The sequence below is a fragment of the Artibeus jamaicensis genome, unplaced genomic scaffold, assembly GCF_021234435.1.
Source record: "Artibeus jamaicensis isolate MK-2021 breed Jamaican fruit bat unplaced genomic scaffold, CSHL_Jam_final contig_391, whole genome shotgun sequence".
Lineage (NCBI taxonomy): Eukaryota > Metazoa > Chordata > Mammalia > Chiroptera > Phyllostomidae > Artibeus > Artibeus jamaicensis.
Genome location: NW_026521814.1, coordinates 29,240,517 through 29,255,976, shown reverse-complemented (window position 1 = coordinate 29,255,976; position 15,460 = coordinate 29,240,517). Strand labels below are relative to the sequence as shown.

General features: G+C 42.3%; 1 protein-coding gene across 5 annotated transcripts in view; it reads left to right on the top strand.

The window, feature by feature from the left end:
• The window catches only part of ANKRD44 (ankyrin repeat domain 44), a 298,600-nt gene that overhangs the window by 272,097 nt on the left and 11,043 nt on the right, over positions 1–15,460 (top strand). For all 5 annotated transcript variants that reach the window (XM_037167009.2, XM_037167010.2, XM_037167007.2 and 2 more), the window contains exons 20-24: positions 794–911; positions 2,319–2,535; positions 6,424–6,511; positions 14,119–14,202; positions 15,223–15,368. In XM_037167009.2, coding sequence (XP_037022904.2) covers positions 794–911; positions 2,319–2,535; positions 6,424–6,511; positions 14,119–14,202; positions 15,223–15,368 — 653 coding nt within the window. The remainder of the gene's footprint in view (positions 1–793; positions 912–2,318; positions 2,536–6,423; positions 6,512–14,118; positions 14,203–15,222; positions 15,369–15,460) is intronic.

Sequence of the window (15,460 nt, the reverse complement as noted above, 5' to 3'; positions counted from 1 at the left end):
TTCCTTCTTTCCACTCCTTTTACCCTCTTTTGAAGCAGCTGCATTCCCATTTTAAAATTAACCATGGCGAGGACCTCAAGGAGTTATCTCAATCATAAAAATGCTTCACGTTTTTATCCTTCCTCGGGTTTGTTTTTCCAAAGTCTTTTCCATCTGTTAGCCCATTCCTACACCCAGTCTTCTCTTACAGATAGGAAATGCAGAGCAACAGAGCTATAGTGACTCACCCCAGATACGCTGAGTTTGTGTTCAAGTCAGAACTAGGACCCCTCCCCCCTCCTGGATTCCCCCACTGTTCTTTCCTCTAGATTTGTCAGACTTTTCTCTAAGGCAATAAAGCTTTGTTCAAATGCAAGACTGAACAAACGCCAATATAGAAAACCATGAAAGTAGAACTGCTCTAAGGGAAGCAGCATGCAAGGGAAGGGTCCCTTACAAACACACACTCCGTTCTCCATTGATGTTTAGTAAATGCTGGGTAGTTTCCAGCATGGTGAGATTAACATGAACATCTGGAGAAGGAACCTTTTTCTGCCCCACCCATATTAATCATTCCGCTGACAGCGTTCTGTGTGGCCATTAAACAGCAGAGGCAGATTGCTTATTCCAAAGGGCTCGTAGCACACTGGGGGCACTCAAAATATGAAGCAAGTCTCAAGAAGAGAGAGGTGCAGAGACAGAGTGACAGAGAGACGGAGAGAAGGAGGTCCTCCCGCTGGAAGTGATGAGGTTTTTTGGGTTTTGTTTTTATTTGTTTTATCTTTTAAAAAGCCCAATTCATCTGTCTCCCTAGAACCCCACTGATGCTTGCAGTGGCATATGGACATATTGATGCTGTTTCGTTGTTACTTGAAAAGGAAGCAAATGTGGATGCTGTTGACGTCATGGGGTGCACAGCCTTGCACAGAGGGGTGCGTAGACTTTCTCAGCTTTCGACTATCAGCAGCTTTGTAGTTAGCGGGTTTCTTTTCTTCCCCACAGGAGTCTTTAGTAAAACTGTTGTTTCCTAAGACGACCAATTAGCCTCAATCAGACTAGAAGAAATTATAAAATCTTAAGCAAAAGTAAGATAATGGCAGGTATTTTTAGGTCTTTTTCTTGAGATTTTGTATTAGATTGTGATGATAGATACATGAACTCCTACTATTGGAAGAATTGGTTCTGCTTTCTGATTATGAAATACACATCCTAGAAACTTTGCAAAACATTTTTTTAAAGCACAAAGGAGAAAATCACAATCACCAGTAATCCTGCCTCCTAGAGATAACAGTCGTTTTTTGGTTTAGATAACCAATCTTTTTTATTCAGCATATAGATTCATTTTAATTGTTTTTAGAAAGAGAATACTGAAGATACTATTTGGAAGCTATTTTTTTCTTTTAAAATACTAAGAACCTTTTTCCATGTGAGTAAATAGTTTCCTGCTCCATTATTTTGAATGGCCAGTTGTGATCAGGAGTCATCATTTGTTCCATGGATTAGCAGTTTTGAGTAGTCATGCTATTTCTAATTGCTTGTCATTAAACATGTTGGCCTGTTCCCCACCTGAAATATGTATCCTACTCATATATGTATATCCTGTGGATATTTCTCTGCACACATTCTGCTGAATTATTTTTTTATTTTTATTTTTTTATTTAGTTATTTTTCAAGTACAGTTTTTTGTCTATTTCTCCCATCCCAGCCCCCCTCCCCCCCCCGCCCGGTGCTCCCCACCTCCTAAAGCTTATCAAGGAAACTAAAACAAGAGCAGAAATAAAAGTGCTGTTTGGGTCTGGTGCAAAATGCCATGGTCAATGAAAAGAAGAGGAACCCTGAGTAGTCAAAGTCATAATCATAGTTCTTATTCCTTGAGCACTTCCTGTGGGCCATGCAACAGGCTGGGGGCCTCTAATACCCTATCTCATTAGTGCTCCCAGCAGCTGGTGGGGTCACCATTACTAATTCCCATTTGCAGGTAAATGAAATGAGAGGTGAATTAACTTGTCCAGGTTTTACCAGGGGAAGCCAGGATTCAACTCACGTCTTCCTGATTCTAAAGCTGGTGTTTTTTACTATATTGTGATGTCTTTCATGGTTATGTTTAGAAAGTAAAGAGAGGTTTCCAAAATGCTAACGTCCACGAGGACTTTCCTGATGTGAGCTTTGCTGGGCTGTCCTGCCCCTCTCCTCTGAAGGAGGGCAGAGTTCACCTCCGTTAGGGCCCGGGCAGGTTTGTCCTTTTACTGCGAGCCCAGCCTCACCTGGCTGGCTGCATCACATCCCGAGGCTTCTGTCCTTCTGAAATTTGTTCTGTGTTTTTAATTGCACTGCATCAGATTATGACAGGACATGAGGAATGTGTGCAAATGCTGCTGGAACAAGAAGTGTCGATTCTCTGCAAAGACTCCAGAGGAAGGACGCCCTTGCACTACGCAGCTGCCCGTGGCCATGCCACGTGGCTGAGCGAGCTACTGCAGATGGCGCTTTCGGAGGAAGACTGTTCCTTCAAAGATAACCAAGGCTACACACCGCTGCACTGGGCTTGTTATAACGGTGAGTTGGCTGTCATTTGACTGATTCCCGTGGTCAGCCCATCCCCCAGCACCCCTGTGACCTCAGTGGGGGTGAGAACCCAGCATCGTGTTGTAAACCGTGACTTCCCATCTTTCTGCACCCAACATACCTTTTGTTCAGTGTTTTCTCTTCATGGCTGTCACGATACCTTAATGGAGTAAAAGTTCACTTTCTCCTTTTTGTTCATTAGTAACATAGAACTCCGAATCTGAACTTCCAATGAACTAAAATAACAAGTTAGAACCAGGGTTTCTGATCTGCATGATATAACCAGGGATCCTACAATATTTAAAGTAATACAGCTAAAATTTTTAAAAAGTTATATAATAATGTGTCACAATTGACTGCTAGTCAGACTACTAGATGAATGATTTGTTTTTTAAATTTCTTTTTCATATCTCATTTCTCCCATTTATTTTGTTGCACTTGTAATTCAGAACATTTAAAATTTTTTATTTCACTTCACATGAGTAAAAAAAATACATGCTAATCATAACATTTCAAAAATTTTCTTCATTTCCAAACTCACTCTCTGATGTAATTTAGCAATCACAAATATGTGTGCATCTATTTTAAAAATAAAATCATATAACAACTATCATTATTTAACTTTCTTTTTTGCTCTGGTTTACTTAACACATTGTCTGATGGGCAGAGGTATACTAGCCCCCATACTAAACCGGAAGGGGCCTTCAGAGAGAAGAAGGATTCGGGCTTCCACCCCATCGAATATAACAGAAATTAGCAGAGGGCAATTTCCTCACAGGGATGTGGGAGCAGAGGGACGGACGGCCCAGCACTTTGTGCAGATGATTCTCCATGAACAGAGAGATTATTCCCTTCTGTTACAGTACGTTGTTTATGGTGTAGCTCAGGTACTAATGATTGACAGGCGAAGGGGCAGAGAATGCAGTACAGGGCCATGCCTCCTGGTGGTCTTGTGTTGGAGAGTGGTTTATAATCGATATTATCATCAGTTTAATATTTACCATGGTTGTCATTGTCATTCTGTCCATTGCTAACACAATATTTATGGTACATTTTGTGGAGCACAGATAATCATCAACTAGAAGGCTCTGATATGTTTGCTAAAGACAGTGAGGTTGATCAAAGGTCACAGCATCAAAGAAACCCAGGACACAGCTGGCGTGCGGTGTGTTCACACCTACTTGTGTGCACATTCGACTGCAGATATCCTTACAAGTTATTATGGATCGGTAGTGATCGATCTTCTTAATAGTGGTATATTTTATGGCAGGTAGATAAATATAGATGTATATGTGTATCAGAATTTAATATTTTTTCAATCAAGTCCCTACTGATGGACATTCAGATTGTTTTCAGGTTTTTCCTGCTATAAACAATGCTGCAGTGTATATATTCATATTATGTGCCTTAAATTCTGTCGGGTAGTTCTGTCTGAAATTATTGATAAAGGTATGCACATTCTCTAATTTTAATACATTATACTGTTACTTTGCAAAAAGGGTGTTATTTATTACTCCACCAAATAGGTATATAAAACTTTTATTTCCTGCAGCCTTTGCCAGACCAGAGTGGTGTCATCTTTTTCACTCTTGTGAATTGAAGGGCAAAAAAGGCTATGTCATTATTTTAATATATGTTTCCCTGTCTAACACTGTATTTATTCATTCGTATTTCCTCTTCTGGAAATTACTTTTTCCACCTATTGCTAATTTACTTATTGAGTTTTATCTTTTCTCACACATTTGTGGAGGACCTTGTCTCAGAGAGACAAATCCTCTCTGTGTGTTGTGTGTGGCAGATGTTTTCTCTGAGGCTGTCACTTGTCTTTGTTCCTTGTTTATGACGCCTTTGTCCATGCGGAAGTTTTGAACTGTTGTGTAGTTGAATCTGTCATATTTTTACTTTATGGGACCTTGGTTTCCATTGCTTAAGGTCTGCCACCCTGAGTTTATATGGATATTTTCTCATATATTTCCTACTCTGCGTGTACAATTTTATTTTTCCATTCTCAATTCTTGCATTAAACTTTCTACTCAGAAACTATGATTACGGGGTTCAGGCAGATTTATGGGTGCTCTGATTTAAGACATTTCCTTTCATTTTCCTCTTTTTCCATTGGCTCCAGTGTCAGGAAAAGCCAAATTTTCCACGTTCTCAGCTTGGTTTCATTCCCTCGCTGACGCTGGAGAGCTGCAGTTTTCCCCCACTGATGGGACAACTCCGAGATTGTCTGGCAGGAAGGGGACGATGCATTGGTTGTAATGGCAGGTGGCAAGACCACCAGACCACATTCTGTCCCCAGGAGTGAGGAGAGGAAGGAGAGATGGCAGTCTCAGTTCTCAGGCCTCTCCAGGTGCCAGACGCGGGAAGAGGAGCAGTTCTCTCCTTAGTAATTGCAGTGCAGTCTTCCTCCCAGAATCCCCTTCTCTGAGCACTGAGAAATACTGAAAGCCATTCAAGGATCCCCAGTCCTATCTACACAGACCCTTAGGTTGGGATTCATATAGTCTCCAGAAAATGGTATTGGTAGATGCTTCCCTTAGCTAAATTCTCAGCGGGGAATCATTCTAATTGAGGGTTTGATGTGTTTATGTGAGGTTTAGATATAGTTGGGAAGCTAAACAATATAACTTGCATAAATGTAGGGGATTTTCATAATCATTACTTCATATGTGTTTTAATTCTCCTAAAAGCAGTCTCACTTTTTCTCTTGATAAAAGAGTTCGATTTGTGTTTTAATGTTTAAAATTGTCTGATCTACATCATTCTAAGATAAAACGTAAAAGACCTCTGAGCAGTTTAGCACTGAGTTCAGCCAGGAGGAGGAGGCTGCAGGACAGGAATCTGTATTTTACAACCAGTAGCTTTGCCTTCTTGCCTTAATCACCATCCATCACTTCACAAGCCCCATTCAGGCCCTTTATCAAGTAAAGCTCCCATTGTCCTGTGAGATCGGTAGGGCAGTTATTCCTAGTCTGGTTTTCTTTAAATTGATTCCAGAGAGAGAGGAAGGGAGGAAGAAAGAAAGTGAGAAAAACAGGAATTGGTTGCCTCTTGCATGTGCCCCAACTGAGGACAGACCCACAACCCAGGCATGTGCCCTGATGGGAATTGAACCCACGACCTTTTGGTTTGTGGGATGATGCCCGAACAACTGAGTCACACCAGCCAGGTCTAGTCTGATTTTTTACATGTGAGAAATCGAGGCTCACAAACTCCAAGTGAGTTGCCCTAGTTCCCATAACAAGTAAGCTAACAGATCAGAGACCGTTCTTAAAATTCAGTTGGTTTGGAAACTACATGTCATTTGTTGAAAATAACTTCTTGCTTTTATTCCTCTCCTTATGTTTTTAAAAATACTGATTGGTCACATATTGTTTACCAGGAATTGGCCTTGGGGTCATTTTAAACACTTCTGTAGTGTTTTATAGTCAAAGCCTTCTCACCTGCATTATCTCAGAGACTATTTTCCATCAGCATCATCCGCTCTTCACTGCGGTACATAATTATAAGCGAACCTGCTGATTTTGGTGAAAGGGAAATTTCCTATTGTAAATATGGGGAAACTGAGGTATGTTACGCATCCATCAGGAACTGAGCATAACACTGAATCTCTTCTGATTGCAAACGAGGTTTATCTCCTTCTCTCCACCAGACCAGATGGCCTTCCTTGTTTTATGTGTTCGTTATGTCTAGAACACCTGTGACCATAGTTAATAACATTTTGTCATTTGTGAATTTTATTCCACGGAGAATGAGCATTCAACCAATTCAGGAAAATTCATAAGCCAGAATTCAGTACTTAATGACAAAAAAATTGATTGTGTGGAACGACATTTCTTTCTTGGGAACGCCCTAAATTCTTTTGCTCCCTTGCAGGTAATGAAAACTGTATAGAGGTACTTTTGGAGCAAAAATGTTTTCGCACCTTTAGCGGCAATCCCTTCACTCCACTGCACTGTGCAATGTAAGTAGACCTGCGGAAGTGACCAGTGTTGCTTTAATTCTTTAACTGCACCTAAGGAAATTGCCCTTTAGGGAAGGGAAGGGCTTTCACATTGTAGATAAGACCAATGTGTTGCACTTTGCTGTTAAAGGCAAATAGGTCTGATAGCAAAGTGTGGTCCCTAATGTTCGTGATTTTCCAAGATATTTTTGCGGAGCGCCATGGGTCCCAGGGGCAAAGACAGCACCTCAGGGAACCCTCACGAAAAGGCGGACTGAGAGGCACATGCGAAGAGCTCTTCAGATGTGCCTCACATTTGTCAGCCAAATTCTAAAAATAAGTTGGGGGTAGCAACAGTCTTCCTGTGGATAATTAGAAAGACATTTTATACCAGGAAGATTTTCATATAGTGTAATTCTCTATTCTTCATATTCTAAGGTGTTCTAAGGTATTTCTTTTGCAGGGAGGGAGTGTAGTTTTTGCTCCAGCCTCACAGTATGAACCATTGTTCAGAGAATATAGTGACTTTAAGTTGGACTTCCAGGGTTACCTGTGTTCACCTGGGGAACCACGGTCAGCCTGCGGGCCTAAGACTTGGGAGTGCTTTGTGTTTGCCTTGTCTCTGAGCTCGAAGATGGTCATCTTCACTTGAACACAGGTTATTTGATTGCAAAGACATTGGAGGCATAAGGTGGATCGATAAATAAAGGATAAGGGGTAAAGAGCAGAAGTGATTTTAAATCAGAAGAACCATGTCTTTTTCACTTTGGTATCCCCAGACACCTAACGTGATGCCTTGTAAGTGGTGTGCAGTGAACCCCTGCCTGGATGTGGGGGTTCTGAAGAAATGAGTGTGTGCCAGTAGAACTGTTAAGATGGTAAAGAAGACAATTTAGGTGCTACAAACACACTTTATTTAACACTTTATGAAGCAGGCAGTGTCCACTCTCAAGATTTCAGAGACCTGCATAGTGGGCGTAAGGCAGGAAGCTTTTACAGGATCAAGAAGAAAGAACGAGGATGGGAAGGAATATCTGATTGGCTGGGATTGCATATCTGGCCTTATTCGAGTTTATCCTAAGAACAGGGCAGTCACCCGTCCAACTGGGTGATCATGTATTGGTTACTAAACAGTGTGATTTGGGGGGCAGGTAGAACATTTACAAAAATGTGAAACCTAAAAGTTTTGTTTTGCTGACATGACTTCCCAGAATCAGTGGCACCTGGCCTGCTGAGGAGAGGTTAATATACCTTCAATTTGACAGTCCCCTCTTCCCTTTGATCAACCTCTGGTCAAGCAAGGCGTTTGGTCAAAGATGGTGTTGCAAATTATTCTCAGTTACCATTTCCTCTGTGGGTCTTGGTCTGTATTTCATTGGAGATAAGGTCAAGTTCATCATTCTAGTTGGAGGAAGACCATTTGTGGGTTGGCTGATGGCTAAAACTCTTAAGAGAACACACAACAGACCAGGGAGATAATTACTATTATTAACAGCAAAAGAATTCCTAAGGTTTGCAGGGTACTCCTGAGCCAGGATCCCTGTGAACCAAACCAGCTAGAATCAAGTAAGTCAAAAAATGATCCTAAAGAGGAGATACTTCTTCAAGCCAGTTGGCCTGTTCATGTATTTCATGTTACTGTTTCCACACCCCCAGAAGCATTTATCCAGTAGCCTGTTCCCACAAAACTGAGGCATTCAAATCAGGGAGAAAGTTGTGACAGACAAGACTACAATGTTGTTTGAGGGTTGGAGGATACCCCCCTTGCAATGGCATGCGGTACATGAACAATGGCGCTATCTCTCTAGGCCAGGGCAAGGCAAAAGGTAGACAAAAGAATCATAAACATCTTTATGGTGTAAAAGTTAGAAAAAGGATGGTCACTGAGGGAAAGAGGAACGGGAAGAGATGTTCTTGATCATGGGAGGAGGCAGTGTACCTCAATGTCAGCTGCCTCTCTTCCCAGTCAGTTCAGTTTTGAGGTCTCCAGGGTTCACACAGGACCAGATGTCAGGCAGAGTCTTCTTCAGTCGTGAAATACGCACCCGAGGTTCTTCGACGTCCTGGAATGTGGCAGGGTGGCAGTGGCCCAGAGTATTTAGTGGGAATCTCACTTTTGCAAAAGCCTCAGAGACCAATAATAACTATCTGAAAAGGACAAAAGACTTAAAAATGTCCATGATTAAAGACTGTTGAGAGCTCATGATAGTGGAATTGACAGGGAAATTTAGTTATTTCTGTGGCACACAACATTTTAAGGTAACTGGAATTATGACTGATAACATTCTACCAGGACATATCAGATTTTTAGGAATATTATGTAATTACTGAAAAACTTATTTTTGTAACCTGTACCCAAAGATTATCCTAGATCATGTGAACTTGAAAAACATTTGGGTTAACTTCTATCTTTCTGAGAGTATACGTGATTTATAAACGTGCACCTAATTTTCTTTAAGCCAATTAAATGGGGCTCTTTATACAATAATTTAGGCATTACCATCCTGAGGCAGAAAAAAAATCACATATCTGTAGCATACACACATAAACATACCTTAATATATAAACACAGAGATCTTATAGCTTTCATTTCAAAATTTTAGCCTTGAAACAAGTATGATACTGCAAAACGCACTAGTTTATAAAAGAACAATCGGAGCCAAATTGTTTTTCTGGCAGATGGAGGAAATTAAGGTTACCTGCTCAGATGGCTACATTTTTTACTAATGTTGATGGAGAAGACTTTTAAGATTTTCCATTCTTCTGTTTCCAAATAGCCTTTCTTTTTCTTTTTTCTAATAAGAATCACCTCTCCGAAGTTTGCATTTCAAAGGGACAGTTAGTACTTTGTTCCCAGAGAAGACTCACAGCAGAACGTTTCTGTCTCAAAGGCACAGGAAAGGATGGGGGAGTCCTCCAGGGCGGTTTTGGGTCCTAAATCCAGAATTTTTACATGTGCGGCTTTTTGAGATTTATAGGGGAAGTTTGGGTGACAGGTAAAAAGGGTAGGCGGGCTTTTTCTGTTCTTGTAAAGGCACTATTTGTAAGGCAAGGAGGTTTTTTTTTTATTTCTTCGAAGAACTGGGTTGCAATCTGAATGATATCAAAGGGCTATCATTCAATGACATTAATTGCTTTTTAATATTAGGAAGAAGATCTTTAACTGAGATAGAAATAAAAATTTTGAGATGTTTGTCTTTGGAATTTCACCCCCCACCCCCACTCCCCGTACAGTCTCAATTTAGCTTGGGGAAGGAGTTCTAAAAAATGTTCCTCTCAGGCTTTGAATATCAGCTTCCAGTTTGCCCAACTTCGACTGTAGAGCTACTTATTTTTAAAAAATTCTTTCAAATTCTTTTCAAGTTTTCAGCTGAGACAAACAGTAAATATTCCTGGCACTACTGAACAATCCCATGGATGCCAGAGTTGTCCCCAAAGAAGGTGACAAAGGTACCACCCTCCCCAGATTCAGAGCCTCTGCCAAAGATAACCAAAAGAAAGGACTAAGATAAACAAGAAGGTACTAGCTAATGTACCACATGGTGGCTGTAGGTAGCAACACTCTATTGTAGTTCGAAAGATGCTAAGAGAGTAAATCTTCAAAATCCTCACCGCAAAAAAAAAAATGGCAACCACAAGTGGTGATGGATGTTAACTACACTTAATGCGGTGATCATTTTGCAATGTATACAAATATCGAATCATGTTGTACACTTGAAACTAATAGAATATATCTCAATAAGAAAAAAAATAACTAAAAAAAGGAGATGAAGGAAGCAATAGCTGTCTTTGGGGGAGAAAAAGATTAATAAACAAGGAGTACCTTAAAACTAAATTCACAAAAATCTGAATTTGGAAAGAAGGGACTACCTGAAATTTTACCTTCCTCTCTTGCCTGGGCACAACAGGCTGGGGAGACTGAACTCTGGGAAAAATCCTTCCCTTCTGTCTGTTTCTGCCAGTTCTCCCAGGATGCCATCTGTGGGCTCTGGAGTGAGTTGGCCTTAAAGCAGAGTGTAGCCACAGTATCTACCAGAATTTAGCAAGGATTTTCCATGGACTTTATTTTCCTTTCTTGTGGGTGAAGGGGGAAGGGAACTGCTACCAGACAGGAAAGTTGGCAGTTACCTATCTGAAATTTCAAAGTTGTAAAAATAGTTTAAAGACAATGAAGGGGTAGAATCAGATAGCTAAAGGGTGTGCTGTACATAGATAGTGCGTACTTTTTTATTTTCATATTCCAAAGTGACCTTTATTGTATTTTTTTCCATTACAATTTAGTTCCTTTATATCCTCCCCACCCTTAGCAATCACCCCGTTGTCCACACTGATGAGTCCTTTTTCCTTTTTGCTTAGTCCCTCCACCCACTGACTTTGATTTTCGTTTCCCCACTGCTCTTAGGGAGTAACTGGTTGCAGTTTACTAGAGAATTCCTCCAAGTCCCGTCGACCCTGGGAGAGGTCCACATAGGGTTCCTCCTTTTAAGGTAGATTATGGGGGTGCTTAAATGAGCTCCACAAAACCTTCAAGGACGGTCTTTTTTCCAGTGTCCTGGCTGATTGCAAGTGAGACAGCGATTTCTGGGCCCATGTCTTAATGATTGACCTCCTAGGAGGGAGCAGCAATGTGGGGGTGAGGGGAGACCAGCTATTGACTTAGGTTTCTGTGCTTGGAGCTATGGCAGCTTTAAGGCCACTGACTTTGAGAAGACTTGTTTATGGTCTTGTAGTCTCTTCAGGATGGAAAGTCAATTCAGATAAAGGATTAGTAGACTGTGAGTGTGCAGGCAAAGAAGGATAGAGGTGGGGTAGCAGGAGTCACTTCAGTCTTAAAGTCTTTTGTTATAGGCAGCTCTTGTATGTTGAATTTTTATGAGCCTTTTGCAATGAATCTTTCAATGAGGCTATTTTGGAATACTGTGGCCTTTGGAGGCTTCTGCATACCAATAAAATAAGTATCCCATTCTACTGGTTAATTTGGGAACACTTGATTTCAAGTATACTTCCTAAATGAATACTCTTATTGGAACATTCCCCATTATGGCGTTGTAATTATAGGTTGTCTTAGTAAGGTTTCACCCTTTTTATCTACAGCTTTCAGGACCAAAGTTATTAGACATAAAATAAGCAGGTGTGCTGGAAGGTAGAAATCTCAGTTCTTTGAAACTGGAGAATACCATGTCTTTTTCCATTTTTTTTGTTTTGTGGTTCCAGTAGCAACTTTATTTTTCTTTTCATGAGTGACAAATAAGTGACTCCCCCAGAGAAGTCATTCATGAATAGTCCATCTCTTCAGCGATGCAGAAATCCCATCCCTTCCCATACCCTCCCCGACTCTCCCAAACTCTCATGTTCAGCTCCTCTCTGCCTTTGGACAGCCTTGGTCTTTCCTCAGCAATCTCCTAGCAACAGGCTTATGGTTGCCTTAGCAACCAAGAATGCTATAAAGGCCTCCAAGGCCCTGCTAAGCCCCGTGATTTCTCTTACTTCTCTCACCAGGAAGATCCTAGTGACTAAAACCCCAACAGGTCTCGCCTGCATACATGGTGATGTAAATGCACATGTGTGTGTTAACACACACACCACTTGTGGTTAAGCTATTCTCAGTCTACTCACACACATAGATACACCTGGTGCCCAAACAGTGACTCAACCCCACACAGGCCTAGACGTGTAGAGGCCACAGAAAGGCCGGCACACAGACACCATCACCAGCAAACACGGATGGGAGCCAAGACATCAGAGGCTCACACATCAGTTAGATGCATGCTGACACACACGCACACGTGAAGAAAGTAAGGCCAAGGCCCAAGAAGATGCCACCCTCCTCCCCATGGTCAACTACATCATCAGTAACAGATCCTTTAAAACAGTTGGATCTCCAGAGGAATGCTTTACCCCATAGTTACTGGGCATTCGTCCTGCTCCCTTATGCCAGCTAGGTGGGTGTAGCCTTTCTGCCTCCCTCAGTAAGTGGCTTGGGACACAGCAAAGAATCTCCCTTCCCGTTTTCCAGAGTGTTCTGGCCTGTCATTGGTCAGGTTAGGCCAGGCCAATCAGCTCCAGGGAGAGAAGGCACAGTCCAGGAGACCACACTAGAGCAGAGCAAAGTTCCTCTTCCTCCCAGACCCCAGTGTCCCTGCAGGGTTCTGTTAGGCCTTGCATAGGCAGAGAAGTGTCCCTACTTTTCCAGACCCCTGAATACTGAGCTCCAACCAAGGTCGCCAGCCTCAGGTGAGAACAAGCCAGGGGAAACTTCCCCATCCCTCCCAGGATTAGCACCAGTCCATACCCTCTGTACCACCTGTGAGCCCTTGGTGGGCTTGGGTGTGGGGAGTCCTGTCCATACCCAGGCTCTAGTCAGGTGCAGTGGGACCTCTGGCTCTCACAGCCCCTGAAGCAGAGCTAGGGAGAGGCTTTGGGGGAAACTTGATCCCCTTTGCTGCCCCCCTTCTTTCTCCCTCTACTCCCCTACAGTCAAACTGGGGGCAGTATTCACAGTTCTCAGCTCTCAGTGCGGGACAAAGCGCAGAGATCTGGAGTGGAGCAGGTCTTCAGGGTCAGGGAAAACAGTCTAGCCAGAAGCCATGCTCCAGAGCCACCCACAGCACCTCCTCCAGGAAGCCCGGAGTGCCCACCACTTCCTGCCACTCTCCTGGCCCCCCAGCACACGGCAGCTGCAGCCCCAGTCTCCTGTTCTCCATTTCTGAGCTAATCCTTAGGTCTCTTGGAGCCAAATATATACCTGAGAGAAATGTGTCTCCATGTCGGAGATTTTATGATGTTTTATAGTGTCCCTCATTACATGGACATTTTCTTGAGGTTGGCGGCTGACCTAGTGTTGGTCTCTTAGATTTGAGTGGCGCGCACTCTAACGGCTTTTAAGTGCTTGACCCTTGCCCACCAATTTTTCAGCGTTGGCTTCCAAGACTCCCATTAACAATAGCTCTATTATTCTTTCACAGGAAGATTTCTTTATAGTGGCAGATACCCTAAGGGCTTTTAAGGCTCCAACTTGTGCCCACTTAGATTTTGATAGGCCGCTGGCTGTAAATTTCTTGTCTTAATTTATTTCTCAAAGTCCCTATTAGTCTGTCAGCCGCTGCCACCCACTAGGAAGTCCTGAAACCTTTCCAGGATCCCAGAACCTTTCTAGGAACTTTAATAAACCCCTTTGCTTTAAAATTTGGACAAAATTTGTTTGGGTCTGAGAGCTGCACACAGGGAGTGGAGCCCAGATCCAAGAGTGACTTGCCCACGGCCCTCGGTGAACCAGAGGCACTTTTCCCGTCCTTCTCCTTCCAGACCTGCAGCAGTTGCTCCGGACACTGTCCTTCCTCATCACCAAAACTGTCAAACAGACCTGAACACGTTCGGAAGCAGGCAGTTCTCCCGAATCTTGAGAGTAGAGACCGCCTGCGTCAGGAAGTGTTAAATAAAGTTTGTCTGTGTTACCTAAATTGTCTTCTTTAAACATTTTAGCAGAACATAGACCATAGGTATTTACATCAGATTTTTTAAGAGAATACTTCAGATTGTTAAATATACAGTGCTTAGGAAGATGGAGTTGGAGGGGCTATATAATTTTTTAGTGAGATTTTAACACTTTAAATCCACTTTCATTTTAGAATAAATGATCATGAGAACTGTGCGTCGTTGCTACTTGGGGCCATAGACTCCAGTATCGTCAACTGCAGAGACGACAGAGGCAGGTGGGTGACGCCGAGGTGGTACGCCTCTTTTCTCCATGAAGCTCAGTCCCTGCTCTGTGGTTGCAGAGTGGCCAGACATCTTTTTACTCTTTTTAATTATAAAGGTAATATATAAGCATGTTTTTTAAAAATGAAATATGACAAAGGGTATATAATTAAAAGAAAATTTCCTCTTAGCCCAGAAGGCCCAGCCTCTTCCATTGAAGAAGCCACTTTAAACCGTTCTTTCCAAATTTTCATATTCTCTCAAATATTTTCTATGCATAGCTACAAACGTATATAAAATATGTGTGCTTACATTCTTTATATGCAAACAGAGCATTCTGTAGCAATGTTCTGCTTTTAGTATATCCTGGAGATCTCCCTGTACTAAAACAATGAGATTTGGCATGTTCTTTTTAAAGCTGCATATTATTCATTTGAATGGATATGTCATAATTTATTAGCTTGCCCTCCATTGAAGAATACTGAGGTTGTTTCCAGCATTTTGCTTTGCAAAGAATGGTGCCGTTCAGATGTGTCTGTTCATATGCTCCAAGTGTGTCCAGGAGATAAAACCGTAAATGTGGAATTACTTGGTTCAAAGACCAATGGTTTTTAATTTTGATAAATAATATCAAGTTGTCCTCCCCCCAAAAATCAGTCATCTACATTAGATTATGTTGGCTTTTAAAAAAAATAGTCAATTATCTACCAATTTAAGGTGTAATTTTGAAAGTATCTTTAACAAAGGGGAGAGAAATGTCACTGGAACTCAAAATTAAAGCTTTGATCAATGTTAATTTCATCATCAGGGCCACCCCCTCCCCCCACCACACAGGCGATATATCAGTGTCCACCCTGAACGTGCTTTACGGGGGGGTGGGGGGGAGGGCTGACCACTAGCTCTGTAAACCGAGAAGTTTTAAATTATCTCTGTAAACCTAAGACAAAACCCTGCACCTGTTTCTCTGGCATTTGCGGTAAGAGAGTGTGTTAAGTGTGAAGGCGGCTAAAATCCTACTCGCTTCCCACGGTCAGGACACCGCTTCACGCCGCGGCGTTCGCTGATCACGTGGAGTGCCTGCAGCTGCTCCTGAGACACAGCGCGCAGGTGAACGCGGCGGACGACTCGGGGAGGACAGCGCTGATGATGGCTGCTGAGAACGGGCAGGCAGGCGCCGTGGGTACGTGCGGGGCGCGCGGACTTCTTGTTTATGCCTGTCCAAAACCAGAGCAAGGCAGAATCAGGAAATCAGTTATTCTCTGCTGTATGTTT